The sequence below is a fragment of the Pseudorasbora parva genome, chromosome 2, assembly GCF_024679245.1.
Source record: "Pseudorasbora parva isolate DD20220531a chromosome 2, ASM2467924v1, whole genome shotgun sequence".
In the NCBI taxonomy this organism is placed as follows: Eukaryota; Metazoa; Chordata; class Actinopteri; order Cypriniformes; family Gobionidae; genus Pseudorasbora; species Pseudorasbora parva.
Genome location: NC_090173.1, coordinates 21,717,857 through 21,735,844, shown reverse-complemented (window position 1 = coordinate 21,735,844; position 17,988 = coordinate 21,717,857). Strand labels below are relative to the sequence as shown.

The 17,988-nt window shown below is 38.8% G+C and overlaps 1 protein-coding gene across 1 annotated transcript; it reads right to left on the bottom strand.

The window, feature by feature from the left end:
- Nucleotides 1-20: 20 nt before the first annotated feature.
- Nucleotides 21-17,616, bottom strand: nfe2l1a (nfe2 like bZIP transcription factor 1a). The gene is made up of 6 exons (XM_067460262.1): nucleotides 17,341-17,616; nucleotides 15,733-16,346; nucleotides 6,838-7,020; nucleotides 5,884-5,973; nucleotides 5,633-5,776; nucleotides 21-3,202 (listed from the first exon to the last, which is right to left on the bottom strand). The coding sequence occupies exons 2-6, from the start codon at nucleotides 16,252-16,254 to the stop codon at nucleotides 1,973-1,975; spliced, it is 2,169 nt and encodes a 722-aa protein (XP_067316363.1). The 5' UTR covers nucleotides 16,255-16,346; nucleotides 17,341-17,616; the 3' UTR covers nucleotides 21-1,972.
- Between the last annotated feature and the right edge of the window lie 372 nt (nucleotides 17,617-17,988).

The following is a 17,988-nucleotide window of genomic DNA, read 5'->3' as shown; positions in this document are numbered from 1 at the left end:
AAAATTCAGGACAATGAATAGCTTTTAATTAAAACAAAAGAGCTTGTCACAAGAACAAATTCACTGCAAAATATTTAACTCAAGGTACATAAATTGAATATAAAAAGTTAAAATTATTTACAAGGCATTTTACAAATATCAATTCTGTATTTAAACATTTCATCAGTGACTTGAAGCAATACAATCTCAAATAAACCCCACAAACTCGAGGGCAGAATTCCAGTTCACTCAAAACATAATGGGTCAAAAATTCATAAATGTTACAGCTTTAACTAATGAATGTTAATCGAGCTCAACTAAACTTACATTGTGCGGTGTTCCCGATAATGAGATGGCAAACCAACACTTTCTTTAAACCAGTAAGCAATATTTGCAATGTGTTAACTTTGTTTCAATACTTGGATTCCAAGCATAATTCCAAACAATTTTCACGATTGTAGCATAGGATTATTATTATTTTAAAAAATTTTGGGGAGCAATTTCCAATAGTCCTGATTAGGGCTGGGCGATATGACGAAATATATCGTCTGGACGATAGAAAATGTCTATCGTTTTATATAAGGCTCTATCGCTTACGCCACGATAAGGCGTTTATGGCAGAATTTCACGTCAAGATGCACCTCACGCCACGGCATGCCCATGCAATACATAAACGCGCTCCCTCTGTCTCTCTCTCGCTCTCTCACTCACACACACACACGCGCTGCAGCCTCCCTTCCACTCACGTCACTTTTTTAAAATCCCCCACAGCGCGAAACACGAGTCCCGCAAACGCGCCGCAGAGGAGCTTGTTTGTAATCAGAGGACAAATGGCTCCTTAGTTTCGAAATGGTTTGGGTACAAGGTGATCGCGTTGAAAATAAAGGCGTTTGTCCAGCCTTAGAAGCTCATTTGAATCATTGCCGCGGCTCATTTAAGAAAATGACAGCTCCGAAGAGACGCCGCTTTAGTTTGAGGTAACGTTACTGCTAACAATAATAAAGAAAGACGATCAACACCTTATGTGTTACCACTGAAATGAAGATGTAATATATTTCCAAATGTAAGCCCATCTTAAAATGCACGCTTCATACTGTCGTCTGCTCTGGCTCTAACCTCGAGTGTTTACTTTTTGCAAACCTTGTGAGCGCGCAAACCCAAACGCTGTGACCTCGCGCCAAATGTTTTTATTGGTTTATTAAGTACAAACAGGCGAGTTATGAAAAATTGAGTGCGAGGGATATGTTCAATCACACAAAAAGATTTTGGAATGAGACGGCCAACTGTAGTAGCGTTTAGTCCACTGTCTATAATAGCCTACTTTAGAGATCACTTTTTTATTTATTTTAACCGACAACTTTGACCGGTTAACGTTGATACGGTCAGCCATCGGTCAAACGTTCATCGGTAAACATCCCTGGCAGGTGTTAACTTTACTAACAGTCTTGCTTTAAAAAAAGGTTCTAAATAAAATAAAAATGTAGTCCATACTACCTTTATTTGTTTTGTATATCATTTCAAACTGCATTTCCACATTGCAATTTTGTAATAGAAATAGAAAGGTTAATAGAAAGGTTGCTATATCATTATGTATATCGTTATCGGGATATCAAATGAGCTATATCGGGATATGAAATTTTGGCCATATCGCCCAGCCCTAGTCCTGATGTTTTTGTAGTGCGGTTTGGTTCTTAATGTCAGCATGAATGTTGCGGTTGTCTTTTCTTCTCTGTTGTGACATACAAGTGAAACGCAGCGAGAGATTTGATGTCGAGTCAGTTTTAGATTAAAAAAATCAAGGAAACCTACATCAAAACTTTGTGGAACTTCAAGTTCATTCAAGTTGTATTATGTGCCTAGACAGTATATATCATCAAAGATGATCTCTTGGGTAAAAAAAAATACCCTACATGGTGCAAATTCCCTTTGAACTGTGGAAAACCAGAAGGTGGACGTGGGAACTAATCAACATCAACTCATTGCAGAGTCCTCCTCACTTCTTGCGTTTTTGTCTCTTGCTAAGGTTTCGTCTGGAGTGTGATTCTGATCTGCGTTGTGAAGTTACAGGCCTGGTGCAGTCTTGCTGCAAAGTAAAGTTGTTTTCAGAGTAGAGCAGTCCCTGTTCCTCCCTTAGTCTCTCATACACCTCTTGATACAGGCTATTAAGAAGCTGCTTAATCTCCCTGATGGAGCACAAGATCTCTGACTTTTCCCTAAGCAGTCTGACCCGGAGGCGTCGCAGGCTATCCACATTATGCTCCAATCCCACTAGGACGTCTAGCTTCCTTCGCCGACAGTTCTGAGCAGCCATTTTGTTTTTACCCCTGCGACGGATGTCTCTGATGAGCGTGAGCTGAGCCTCGTTGAGATGATATTTTGCTAGCAAGCGATTGAACTCTTCAACGGGCAAGTTTACGATGTGGTCGTTGGAGAACGGGATGTTCAGCGAATGTGCACGTTTCTCATCCCGGCTAGACAGATGTTCCAGCACTTTCTCTTCCGACTCATCGAAGGGATCTTTTGGAGGTTTCTTCTGGCTTTGAGGTTGGTTGTAGGTATGGTCATGTCCAATGTGCTCGAGCCAAGGAAGATGATGGAACTGCCTGGCCTCCAAAAAAGTTGACTGACACATTTTGGTTTGTTCTGGCATGAAGCCCCCCACAGCTCCATCCTCTTCCTTGATATGGGTGTAGCCCACGGCACCTTCCTCTGGCATCAAACTAGGGGTTGGGCTGGAGGGTGGCGATGAGCATGAAGATGAGGAGGAACTGGAAGATTCAGATCCACTAGTGGAGGTAGGGCTATGGCTATAGTCCAGGGATAAACCAGAGTCAGAATCTGCCTGGTTTTGCTCTTCAAATTGTGACTGGCCAAGTTCTTCCATGCCCAAATCCATTAGTCCAATCTCATCAAGCATGGCTTCCTCCAGCAGAGGATCTAATGGGATTGGCAGGCTAGTCCCAGTAAGGAGTTCTATGATATCAGAGTCTTCAAAAGCTTCTACATTAGCAGAGGTGTCCAAGTTAATGTTTGGCATTGAGTGGTTGTTAATTGGACAGGTTTCTTCCATGGTGACGCTGTTTTGTGCCTCAGCGGATCTTGGCAGAGTGGCTCGGTGAAGGCTAACATCCTGATGAATAAAGTTGTCTATAGATCCAGTATTTCTGTCTGAATCACTTATATTGAGGGAGGAATCGCCTGTTGTTTCAGCTATATCCATGTCCTGTAAAGATAAGAGAAGGTAGACTCAATAAAAAAGGGTTCTATGATAGAGCGGGGGTGGGGGGGGGGGGGGGGACACTCAGTTTCAGTCAATCTTGAGTACCTATAGAGTAGTATTGCATCCTTCACATCTCCGAAAAGTCTTTAGTTTTATTATATTTACAAAAGAAATATAGGCTGTACCGAGTCTTTCCGGAAAAAAACGGAGCGCCTGGAGGCGTATCGTGTGGGCGGAGCTAAAGAATGACTAGCGCGCAAAGCGGTGACGTCCTCAAGCGTGGAGAAACCCTTGCTATCGATCTCAGCTAATACAGATATGATCCGGAGGCTGAAATAAATTGAACAGGAGCAACAGCAGGACGTCCGTCTCTGTGGTATGGACTGTATTTAGTGGCCTGTCAACATTTGTGTGTCTTTACTCACAGTTTATGAGGACATGATTCGGTTTATGGACTATTGTATGTGAATAAACCTTAGCAGTAGCAAGCAAAACGGTTTTGCACGTCAGACCATTGGTGGAGGAAGAACTGAATCTCAAAAGTACAAGTAACCAGAAATATATTTACTTTAGTAAAAGTAGAAGTACTACAACGACAATCCTACTTAAGTAAAAAGTACCTGATTTTAAATGTACTTTAAGTATTAAAAGTACTTGCATAAAAATGTATTCTCTTAATGTCTAATTCTAATAATTAAAAAGAAGAAAACAGTATGAGCGGTGGCATTTTAATTTAGTTAGTTTTGGGTTAATGTAATTGTTCTTACCATCTGTTGCCTAGTTTACATTCTGACTTACAATTCTGGTTATCTGCTAAGTTAAATGTAAATAAGATATAATAGGGTTGTTACCAATCAAATTAAATAATTAACACTGAAAAATTACAACTGCATTAAATAATTCAATGAGATTGTTTTAACTAAGAAAAGTGAACTAAACCACCAGTAGATGGCAGAAGGTGAATCCTTATGAGAGAGTCATTGAGTCGATTCGTTCAAACGGCTGATTCGTTCATAAATGAGGCAGTCGTTTATGAATAGGGCATTGAATCTTTGATTCAGTAACGCACTGTTGCTGTGCAATACATTATGGTTCGGATGTGGAAATCTGATCTTGGAAATAAAGCAATCAATAAAATGTAAGTGACTTGATGTTAATTAATTGTTTGTGGAACTGTCGAATGAAATCAGTGTCACATTTTCTGTCGTGATGGTATTCAGGAAAACTACACTCGTTGGTCGTGTCATGTGATGTTTTTTTTTAACTGTTATAAAATATAAAAACTAAACCTTTTGAATTTTTAATGCAGTATGTTACTGAGTTTCTTTGTGTGAGCGGGGCTGATTTGTTTCCATTTCTCCTCGAGAGGCTGCGCGAGCCTCAACAGCGCAACCGTCGTCAATTCATTAACGTTAGCCTATAATGTACATTATATATTATTATCCGGGCAAGCCTTAATCTCGAGCCCTGAAACTGATCAGAAAATGTAACGAACCGTTTTAGAATGTAGTGGAGTAGAAAGTATAATAATTGCTGCAAAATGTAACGAAGTAAAAGTAAAAAGTATGCACTATTTATTCTACTTAAGTAAAGTACAGATACGTGAAAAATGTACTTAAGTAAAGTAACAAAGTATTTGTACTTCGTTACATTCCACCACTGCGTCAGACTAGTGTAACGTTATATATAGAACAAAGGAGTCCATTAGCGCATTTGAATGACGAAGCACGCGATCATGTCGTTTACTGATGTTCACTCACGCGACGATAAGCAACAGCATAGACATTTGAAGCAGTTTTACTCACCGGCTGCTTCCAAAGCAGGACCGAACCTTTATCGCTGGGACCGCTCCGTCAAAAACACACTTCTTTGAGTGTGGAGATCCACTTTGCGATGTGATTGAAGCGATGTTGTAAAGCTTCCCGTCATTTCTGCGTTCAAATCGGTTCAAATGCAGCGCTGCCTTCCCGGAATGCTGTGCTGAAGCGTTGAAGTCGCTTGATGTCAAAGTGGAGGAATGAAGTGGAGCGCGGACTATAACCGACATTAGTGTTCACGGACGACTGGATCTGCACCTGAGCGAGTGTTTATGGGCGTGCATTTCCTCTCTCGCTCTAGTCGCGCACGCACGCACGCACGCACGCACCCACCCACCCTACCGGGAGAAGAGCCCGTACGGCCCATACAAGGACCTTCCGCTCTTATTAACATCAAGTCGACCCATACTCGAAACTCTGAAACTTGTGAGAAACCGGAAGGAGTATTTTTGACACAGAAATACTCCATCAAACGTCCAACATTAGTTTTTGAAATTTTGTTTATGTTTAGGATGGGAATCCAAGTCTTTAACAGTGTAAAAAGCTCAGTATGCATGAAACAGCATTTCACCCCCCCCTTTAAAGCACTGATAATTTAAGACTTGCATTTGCGTACCTGTGATTCCATGATGGCCAAAACATCTTGCCACTGTTGCTCTAAGGTAAATGTGGATTCCTGTTCAGACAACAAGGGTGAGATGAGTGGCCTCTGAAACTGAGGTGCATGTTCTCCTACATTCTGTAAACCAGGATCTGTCAACTGAGAAAATTAAGAAGATTTTTAAAGAGTTTGGAAAGCCTGCATTTCTTTTTAAACTATTGTTTCTCTCTCTCAAACAAATGTTGGGTTCTAGATCAGGTTCTTACCTCTGGATCCTCTTCTGAGGGGAAGCTGGCGTCGATGAGATGCAAACACTCTTCAATGGAAAGAGAGGTGTCGTCCCTTACACCTGACAACTGAAAGTAGACCAAGTGAGCTTCTGTAATTATAAACTCATATCACTGTTATCTGTCAAGGTCTATGACGCTCGTGCTGCACTGATTTGGAATGTGGAAAAGTCTTCATCAAGGTCAGCAGCAGCACTGAATAGCAAAACATTCAGTGCCAAAACTACTTTACAAAATATATTAATTCAGATTTACATTTTGTGTCCTATTCCAAAAATGTCAGTACTTTAGCTCAATGTACATATTTCTCTGCAAATTGAAAAGAATAACTGATATTACATAAAACAAAGTGTCTTTGTTCATAGATTATAATGTATAATTGTTTAAGAAATACAGTAGTGGCCAAAAGTGATATCTGGCCTATAAAATTGTCGTCTTGACCCTTTATTCAACTATTACTGAAAATGTCTTAAATATAGATTAAGCATATTGCGTAGTTGTGCTTGAAGTCGATGTTTTATCTGTGATAATGCAATGAAACAAGCCAAAATTGACATAATTTTTGTCCAGGCTGTAATACAAAGAAATTATGTAAGTGCAATTATGCTTTTCAGTGGAGCTTCTGTGCATTTTTTTTTTTTTTTTTTTTTTGCATATAGTAAAATAAAACCTTTAGCTGTTGTTGTTTTTTTGTTTTGTTTTTTATAAAATATTGTCACCTTTGGAGTTTTCTTCCCTCTATCTTTGTAAAAGATACAAAATCATTTTCCAAATTTTGGTTGTAGGGTCATTAAAAACAAATATCCCTTCTGGCCACTACTGTATATATGTAGATATTGTAGCTAAATGTAAATTCCACATCTCAAATCAAATTCAACATCTAATAAATATTACATATTAAGTGCCTTGTTGTTAGTATATTCACGGTTATACCTGTAGATCCTCTCCAAACATCGGGTTGTGAAATGGGTTTGCATTTCTCCAGCTATCAACCATAAATTCATCTTCTTCCTCATTAAACAAGCTGAGAGGTTGTGTTCTTGCATTTTCCATCTGCTCCTGGTGGGCATTTTGCTGATCTTCTTGTTCCCAGAAGAAAGACACACCATCTCCCTCCTGCAAATGCAAATGAAGGTTTGAGAAACAGGAAATTATCCATCTGCCCATATATGGCCAATACCATTATAACTTTAGTCATTAAAAAGGATTACTGTTTTGTTCTTATATTAAATTAGCAGGTTTGGTAACACTTTGGTATGGGCAACACATATTTACTATTAACTATTAATTTTGCCTCAATAAACTCCTAATGTACTGCTTATTAATAGTTAGTATTATTAATTATTGTGTAGGATTATTAATTGTATATATAAATATAGCTGCAAGCAGCCATTACCGGGGCCAAGCACAACAAAAGCAAACAAGGAAGATAGCAGCAGACCAAATGCAAAAATGAGTAAAGACATTTGGAGACAATTTTAAGCAAAAATGTTGAAACCCCACGTTTAATACATTGAGTTGTATAGTCAATTTCATGTTTTGTTTAATTATAGTGCCACCAAGAGGCACAACCCTACCAATATTTTTGTGTCTTCTGAGTGAGCCCATATATGTGGGTGTCAATTTTGGTGAAAATATCTCATTATAGTTAGAGTTATAAACATTTATGTGAAAAAAAAAAACATAAAAAATGTCTGACACCTGACTTTGATTGGATTTTACTCCCCCTTACTATCAATATTTTGACATTTGGGCTTTTACTTTTAGCTATCAACCTGTGTTTCCAAACTTCTGATGCTGGTTTCGTCTCGATCGGACTAGCGGTTTCAAAGATATCAGCTTTTTTATAAGTACTTAATTACAATGCTGCACAAACCATACATTGAAACCTGGCAAATCTGGTATCGTTGGACTCGGCAAGGATTCAGGAGACAAAAAGCGAGAGTAAAAAAAGTTATTCCCATTAAAATATGTCAACCACACCCAAAGTTATAAGCGTTTGAAAAAAATATTCTCCAATAGGTGGTGCTGTTTTGAAACTTCTTAGGCTACTCCAGGGCATCATGTTGATGACCCATACCAAGCTTCGTAACAATCTGTTCATGCAAAATGGCCGACATGGAAAAATGGGATATCAGTCGACTCGGCATGATGCCCCGAATCTAACAAAACCTTTCATGATTTTTGGACAAACGGTTCAGAAGTTATAAGCCAAAATAGCCATTTTTCATATCTCCAGACCAGTAGGTGGCGCAGCGCCGAAATGCTGCATGTTGCCTCAGGTCATGCTTGTGATGACATGTACCAAGATTGATTTGAATATGATGAAGTGTTGCGTAGATATAGCTTTTAATGTGTTTTTGCAACCACTATGTATTTCACACATTTATCAAAAACTATTTTACAAATCAACTTAATTTGCATAACTTTTTGTTGATCTGGTTAAATTTTCGTGTAAATCGGACCAACAACCTAGGAGGAGTTCAAAAAAAGTTGTTTTTCAGTTAATTTAAAATGGCGGGAAAATTTTGTTTCGAAAGTTATCAGCATAAACATGAGTAAAACTTTGGACAGTTGGTGGTGCTAGAGGGGATGATTTAGAGACTCCAAATTTGGTGTGGTTACTATTGGTACTGACCTCTATAAGTGTATCAATTTTCACAACTTTCCCGTAAACGGTTCTAGGGCCTGCCATAGACTTCAATGGTGGAATAATAATAAGAAGAAATCTAATGATTTCAAATGGGTCTCTGCACCTTCGGTGCTTGGCCCCTAATTATTGGGTAGGATTAAGGGATGTAGAATATGGTCATGCAGAATAAGGCATCAATATGGGCTTTATAGGTACAAATAAACAGCCAATATACTAGTAATTTGCATGCTAATAAGCAACTAATTAATAGCGAGAATTTAACCCTAAAATAAATTGTTACCACAGTTTTAAGTTGAAATTTAAAAACTAGTTTATTGCTTGATCAACAATTCACCTTCATTAAACATGGATTGGACCAATTTCACGTTCAGCAGGCAAAAATACATACAACAGAACATATAATACATATGAAATTGTTCTTCTCAGGTAGGTCTAACAGTAGTTTTCAGGTATACAAATTGAATAATCAAATGTAAAATAGCTGCTGTATAAATATATATTAATCCTTATTAAAGTTACTTTAAGATCTGCGCTGATCGAATAAACTGATACACACATGCGTTTTATTTCTCAACTTTTTATGTTCACTCAATTGTGTTTACTAGTATACCAAGATGGACATTTTGATATAATTTTGTGTGGATTTGTCCGTTCTAGTGCAAGAAGAAGCGAAAAAGAACAGTTCAGCATTCATGCTGTCTGAGACGTGGCTTTCCGGGCAAGCACTTTGGATGAACACAAAACTTCTCACACAGAGAGTACCTAATTGAGTTCTTATTGTGCTTGAATGTTTAAATGGGCAAAGGATACATTTCCTTGAAGATACAGCACTGGCCTGATCAGGACAGTGAAAGTTCTGCCAATTGTCCTGAGCGTCATTCACAGTGTGTATTGTCAAGGCCTGCTATTTTGTTCTTTTTTTTAGCAAGTATTTCATTTTTTAACCAAGAGAAAAACATTGGATTATGCGGCCCATTCAGTGGTGCATCTCTAAAATATGTCAAGCGATTAATCGCATCCATAATAAAAGTTTGTGTTTACATAATATATGTGTGCCTTGTTTATTTGTATATAAATACACACATGCATGTATACATTTAAGAGTTTTTGTATATATAAAATATTTATATATAGTATAAATTAAATAAATATATATAAAGTACATGCAAATATTTCTTAAATATATATAATGTGTGTATTTATATATACAAAATAAGATGGGTGATGTTTTGCCTATATGGAACCCATACATTTACATGTCAACAGACAACTCTTGGCTATAAATAGACTTAACCTTTCCCTGTTCTGAAGGAGGACTAATGAAAACGATTGGTCTCTTGGCTGTCTGTGCGGTTGTTGCTGGAAGTCCCCTTAGCCTCTGCAGACCCCTGTGGTCCTTGTGACAAGCATGGCTGACTAATGTGTTTTTTTGGTATTAGGAGAATAACTACCCCCTCGCCTTATAGTTAAGGTTAGGGTGCCATTTAATCATGTAATTCATTCAGTAACTTCCACACATGCTTCTACTAATCCCTAGGGGTAAGATAGTCAACAGTCTGATCCAGAAACACAATGGCCGTACACAGTACAGGTCAAATCTTTTTTGTATTAGGAGAATAACAACCCCCTTGCCTTATAGTGAAGGTTATGGTGTAATTTAATCATGTAACCTATATTCAGTAACTTCCACACTATATATGCTCAGCCAGAGAAGGTTGGACAAGGTCACAGTGCCTGTTTACTTTGGAGCTTATGGTATGTGGAGCAGTAAGATGTCTTTCATGTACTGTCCGTCAAGTTCAGTTTGAGGGGATGGGCCCAGACACTTGATCAGTAGCTGGTAAACAGGCATTGCGAAAGCAAATGTGCATGTTTTCTTGGATTACAAAACAAGCCAGGATGGTGCTGTGGACGCCAATCCAGCACATGCTCAGGCATATCTAACAGTGGTCAGTTTATATTTGGGCTCACAACAAGCTTGCACAGTCAAGCAGAGATGCCCTTTTTTGAACTGCAGTGAGGAGGGGGGTTTCGATTCCTGACCTTCTCATTGACTTCTCTTGTGTGGATCTAATGGTATATAAGTCTGCAAATATAACCGATATTAGGGATGGACAATATATCGGTATCAGTGATGTTAAGAGTTTTATTTGATTAATTGACTAGGTTCAGACCTTACTGACCTGTACTTAATTTTTTAAGTACAGGTCAGTAAGGTCTGAACCTAGTCAATTAATACAATTATTAATAATAACACGTTTTTACAAACAAATATGTATTAATTTGAATGGAGCATTTAAATTTACAGGGCACAAAACTGAACTGCAGGACAGGTGCTGGTCATATAATTAGAATATCAGAAAGTTTATTTATTTCACTTATTCCATTCGAAATGGGAAACTTGTATATTATATTCATTCATTACACACACTGATATATTTCAAATGTTGATTTCTTTTAAAGGGGGGGTGAAACACTCAGTTAAACAATCTCATGTCAATCTTGAGTACCTATAGAGTAGTATTGCATCCTTCATATCTCAGAAAAGTCTTTAGTTTTATTATATTTATAAAAGAAATATGGGCTGTACCGAGTCTTTCCGGAAAAAAACCGAGCGCCTGGAGGCGTATCGTGTGGGCGGAGCTAAAGAATGACGAGCACGCAAAGCGGTGACGTCCTCAAGCGTGGAGAAGCCCATCGATCTCAGCTAATAGATATGATCCAGAATCATTCGGAGACTGAAATAAATTGAACAGGAGAAACAACAACACAGGACGTCCGTCTCTGTGGTATGTACTGTATTTAGTGGCCTGTAAACATTTGTGTGTCTTTACTCGCAGTTTATGAGGACATGATTCGGTTTATGGACTATTGTATGCAACTAAACCTTAGCAGTAGCAAGCAAAACGGTTTTGCACGTCAGACTAGTGTAACGTTATACATAGAACAACAATAGAGTGCGTTAGCGTATTTGAATGACGAAGCACGCGATAGTGTCGTTTACTGATGTTTACTCACGCGACGATAGCCAACAGCACAGACAATTGAAGCAGTTTTACTCACCGGCTGCTTCCAAAGCAGGACTGAACCTTTATCGCTGGGAACGCTCCGTCAAAAACACACTTCTTTGGTATGATTTGGTAAAGTCCTGACAGCAGCGAACGGTGGAGATCCACTTTGAGACACAACTGAAACGATGTTGTGAAGCTTCCCGTCATTTCTGCGTTCAAATCCAGCGCTGCCTTCCCGGAATGCTGTGCTGAAGCGTTGAAGTCGCTCGACGTCACCCATAGGAATAAAGTGGAGCGCGGCGCAACCATAGGGAGCGTCAGAAGTGTTCACGGGTGACTGGATCTGCACCTTGAAAGAGTGTTTATGCGCGTGCATTTCCTCTCTCGCTCTAGTAACGCGCGTGCGCACCCTACCGGGAGAACAGCCCATACGGCCCATACAAGGACCTTCCGCTCTGTTCACGTCAAGCCGAGCCATACTCGAAAAAAACTCTCCGAAACTTGTAAGAAACTGGAAGAAGTATTTTTAACACAGAAATACTGTCAAAAACAACTGACAACTAAGGAAAATCCCAAATTCAGTAGCTCAGAAAATTTGAATATTATGCAAAGGTTCAATATTGAAGACACCTGGTGCCACACTCTAATCAGCTAATGAACTCAGAACACCTGCAAAAGCCTTTAAATTGTCTATCAGTCTAGTTCTGTAGGCTACACAATCATGGGGAAGACTGCTGATTTGACAGTTGCCCAAAAGACAACAATTGACACCTTGCACAAGGAGGGCAAGACACAAAAGGTCATGGGAAAAGAGGCTGGGTGTTCACAGAGCTCTGTGTCCAATCACATTAATAGAGAGATGAAGGGAAGGAAAATGTGGTAGATTCACAAAGAGTGGACTGCAGCTGGAGTCAGTGCTTCAAGAACCACTAAGCACAGACATATGCAAGACATGGGTTTCAGCTGTCGCACTCCTTGTGTCAAGACACTCTTAAACAACAGATAGCATCAGAAGCGTCTCGTCTGGGCTAAAGACAAAAAGGACTGGACTGCCGCAGAGTTGTCCAAAGTTAGGTTTTCTGATGAAAGTAAATTTTGTATTTCCTTTGGAAATCAGGGTCCCAAAGTCTGGAGGAAGAGAGGAGAGGAACACAATCCACATTACTTGAGGTGCACCTGCACACAGTGCCAAAGCAACCAGTACCTGGTTTAAGGACCATGGTATCCTGTTCTTAATTGGCCAGCAAACTCTCCTGACCTTAATCCTATAGAAAATCTCTGGGGTATTGTGGAGAGGAAGATGCGATATACCAGACCAAACAATGCAGAAAAGCTAAAGGCCACTATCAGAGCAACCAGGGCTCTCATAACACCAGAGAAGTGCCACAGACTGATCGACTCTGTACCACGCCGCATTGCTGCAGTAATTCAGGCTAAAGGAGCCCCAACTAAGTATTTAGTGCTCTACATGCTCATACTTTTTATGTCCATACTTTTCAGTTGGCCAATATTTCTAAAAATCCTTTTTTTGTATTGGTTTTAAGTAATATTCTAACTTAAAAAATATAAATATTGAAAATATATAACCCATATTTTTGTTTTTCTTCTTTTGAGATGGAAAATTGTCAGGGCTGTGCTGGGGTTCTATGGATGCTTTGCTCTCCATGTCTCCGCGGCAGTCACGTGACTGAAAACTTGAATAGATCAGCATTATTGCCAGCCATCTCTCAAACAAAACTCAAAGATGAACTTGTCAACTAACTGCATGCTTCTACTAATCCCTAGGGGTAAAATAGACAACAGTCTGATCCAAAAACACCATGGCCACCAGTCAGTACAGGTCAAATGTGCCATGGGGACAAATATGCAGCCTTTTGTAACAAACAGACTGTCTCTCGCTTCAGAAATAGCCCTGTGGATCATGTGCATGGAAACCTGTCAAATTTGATCTGGTCTGTACATGTGGGGACTTGGCACATAGCAGCTGTTTCTAAGTACAGGGTCTTTACTCAAGGGGAATTCAAGTTCGGTAAGTGCTGTATATGAGTGCAACATCTTTAGTTTCAAAGCCCATTGAAGGAACAGAAAGTAAAAAGCATCCAGGGAAATTGAAAATTCCCTAGCTGTCCCACAAAGTTTATGCATGAGAATAGAAAGCAAAAGAAAGCGTCTCGATGCTTCCCACAAATGTCAATAATGTGGGCGCACAGCCAGGCAGCCATACAGTCACACCAAATAGTCTGGGCGCTTTAGCATATGCTGGCAGGCTGCTCATGTGATAAACCAGTTTAAAGTGCCCCTATTATTTTAGGATATTCTCTTTCACCCAGTCTGCAAAAACTGCAAAAGTTTAAAAAAAGATCGAAGTGCATAAGAGATACAGTTATTGTCTCCCTAAAGAAAAAAAAAAAAACATTCTAAAAAGGCCTGAAAGGAGTGTTTGTAACACATACATAATGCCATCCTATGGTCTTCATTGGCTGCCTGAGAACAACGCCTGCTTTAACCCCGCCTTCAAACACTGTATTTTGCTGAGGTAGCCGAGCCAAGAGATTGATTTGTGTTGTCGATATTTTCCTCAGTGCAAAAGCAAATCCACTTTGCAAGCACTTCCAAAGGATGAGGACATGCACTCAAACTGATACAGTAAAGGCTCAGATATGGTAATGGGCATTTCGTTTACAACATGCACTGTAAGCAATAGGCCAATCTGACCGGCCATCTGACCAATCAGAGCAGAGTAGGCTCATGGAAATGTGGGGTTTAGAGAGAACAAATCGTTTAATGAACGATTTAAGATACTGTAAGAAGAGAGGTGACACGGTGTATATGAAAAGTTTAAATATATATATATATATATATATATATATATATATATATATATATATATTTTTTTTTTTTTTTTTTTTTTTTTCATTTTTAGTTATAAAAAGCCGCCAACTTGAATGCATGTAAACCTTTTGTGGAATACCACAATTAGCAACCTTTAAAATAGCATGATAGGGGAACTTTAACACTACAAATTATTACAAACAGGGAGACTGCTGTTTATTGTGTTTAGAATAGACTGACAACAACCTTGATATACTCATTTTATACTCATATTATGCTAATTTTAGTATTGTATATGCTCTTAAACTTCGTTTTAGCAAATAATATGAACCTAGATCTAAGATTGATAATTTTACTTATCAAGTCTGAAAATGATTAGTTGAAAATAAAATTGTGTTTACAACATAGAAACATGTAAACGTGTTACGTAACACGTTAGTATACAAGTTAGCCCAATTACCCAGAATACTCTGCGTCTCCTGAAACTCTAACAATCAGTAGGACAAAAAAACAACATGCAACACTTAAGTAACACATGGAGAGGAAACCCAGCCAAGATGTTTGAAGTTGTTTAACACTCAGCTGTGCCTCAGGGCAAAGACTGGGACACATGCATCTGTCCAACTCGATAACAAATCCATGTGCATATCCGGACCAGACGTTTCTGGTACTGAGCCAGTGTTCTCTGAGTGTGTGTTTTCAGAACTGCAATTAGCAAATCAGCTTTGTTTGTTTAATAAGGTTAAGCTATACTTGTGTATTATCGATATCTGAATAAATGAAATGCATACCATGTATAGCGTGTTAATATGTGCATTAACTTGTTTTACAGATGAAAAATAGCCTTTTGGCTAATTCTGGCTTTTTTACTCATGTTTGTTCATGTGTTTTTATGAAATTGCATTTTTCCCTTACAAATAAAGTCATCTTAATCTTCACATTATTTTGCAAATCGCTGTCAAGTAATGCATCAACTATAAAACCTAATAAGATTTTGCAGGTAAAACTCTTATTTTGTGAGGGCACGACTTAACTAGAAATCAAGAGCCATGAGGAAATAAAACCTCAGATGTACCAATTGTTTTTCTCCTTGTTACATCACATTTAAACACACTCCTGCACTCTGCAGACAAATACATTGGATAATATGCTATAATAATGGTATAAAAGGCTGCATTTATTTAATCAAAAATATTTAACTATTAAACAAAAATTAAAAAGAAAGCTAGCAACAAAATCTTCTCATTTTTACTCATGTATATTATGCAAGTAACTGCAAAGCAAGTAATTGGCAGAAACAGGAAAACCTTTTTTGAAGCTTTCACGGCTTACCTCTTTAATGAGATCCTCTTCATCAGGATGGTTGAGGTTTCTTGTCATGTGCCCCAAAGGTCCAAGTGTTTGATCCTCAACTACATCATAACCCAGTTCTCCTCCATTTCCCAATCTCATGCTTAGCTCTGAGGGCTCCTCCACATCTTCAAGTCCTCCAGTTTCCTCAAGAAGACCAACTTGACCTGGAATGGACACTCCATTGTCAGGCTCCCTGTGGACCAACCAGGCTTCCAACTCCGCCGCTGGCACCTGCAGATGGTCTAGGGAACGTACCCAACTCAGAAGCCTGCGGGCCGTGAAGAACCCATCTAGGTCTACGCTTTTTGGGTGCAGGTTATGTCCATCCAGGATGTTTCGGAGATTGTGGAATTGAGTCTGAGTTAGAGCTAAACTTGGGCCCTGAATGATTTCGCTAAAAGGGGGCAGGTAGGGATCCACGCCCACACGCATCCCAGACAGACTGAGAAGAATAGCCACTTGAATCAGGCCCTCTGTGAAATACTTCTTCAGGTCCGGCATGGTCCAAACCAGTGCACGGAGCTTTCAAAACTCTCTCCAGAAAAAAGTTTTTTTTTTTTAGTTCATAGGAAAATAAAATATTTCAGAAAATCCTGAGAAGAGAGGAGAAGAATGATAGTATAGATATAGCCGAATATCAGAAATTAAAATACATATTAATCGATACGAAAATATGTTGTTGCTTGGATCAACTCTTATTCTGTGTTTGATCATTTATAGGCTAGTCAATAAAAAATATGCTTTGAATAATCACTATTGTTTTTAATATAGCTTCGAAAGTGAGAGGCAATTCCTTATAAAAGATGTTAAAGATTTAGAATAGACTAGTTTGTTGGAAATGGTAACTGGAAATCACAAAGCTATGAATGTTCATGAGAAAAAAAAATCATGGTTAGGCTTCTGTAAAAGGCCGAGACCTCATTACACCTATAGGTTATTTTTAAGTTGCTGGCCTCTGATTGGTCAAAGAGCGTTCCAGCTGTGACGCGACCACCTGTTCACTTAGCGCATCGTTCTGTGTCCGGAACATTCTAGAGGAGGATGCAACTGATTGAATCTCCAATGAAAAAGTGCACTTAATATTTCATATCTAACGACCGTTTTCGATTTTTCGAGAATATTGACCTGAGTCAACAACACTACGAGCGCTGTAGTCATAAACAGCAGTCATAAATGATTTTTTCATAACTGGGCAACAGGCGACTTGAGTCAGATATGATGTAATCAAACGGCTTCTCGTGAAATAGAAACATTGTTCCAAGTCTTCAAATAAATAAATAATAACATAAACTATGCAATAGGCCTACTAGGCTACAGTATAGCTTGCTACAATAGGCTTAATCGTAATACAAAACCTATTACAAGTTTTCATAACAGGTGACACTGATTAAGAGCGAGGCAAACTTGCACATTTATAGTTAGCGCGCGACAAAATCTTACAAGAATAGCTTTACATTCGTTTTTTCTCGAACATTTTTAAGTTAGGCTATTTATATTTTCAAATGAACGATATGAGTGATATTAGATCCATAACATGTCGCACTATTTTGGTTTTAGGCTATGGATAAGATCAAGTCAAAACATTACCTTGTCTGCGGACATAGAGTTCTGGTAGTCACTTTAGAAAGGCGTGAGAGCGGATGCTCCTCCTGGATGATCTGAATCACAACTTCCCTTGCTGAATAACAGCGTGCGAGTGTATTTATGGGGCAGGAGTAAGTGGCGGAAAGTAATGGTCTCCTCCCTGAATGACGTGATGATCCTCTCGGTTTTCTTTCGGCAAAACCCGTGCTTGCTCGACCAGTTTGTCAGTGATTAGAAATGATTTTTCCAATAACACATCAGATGTGTTTTCCAGAGTTTTCCTTGTTTATCCTAGGATGAACCAAATGTCACATTATAGCCTAACTGACAAGAAGTTAACAATAGCTGCTCAGAAATAGGCTGTTTTATATTTCATTAGCCTATAGGCCAAGGCTACTTGTAATAAAATAAACCGTAATGGCAAATTATTTAGTAGCCTACACAATATATTAGCCTACAATAGGGGGATACAAACATTGCTGAACACTTTTATTCCGTAGCCTATGGGGATATGCAAATTACTATTGCTGACATTGCTGTCATATAGCCTACTAGCCTACATTTTAATGTATTTACAGTAAGCTGTGTGTAAGCAAGATCCCCGTTCCCTGAACCTTTTTCAGCTTTGCTGCCCCCTGTCGCGCTAAGTGG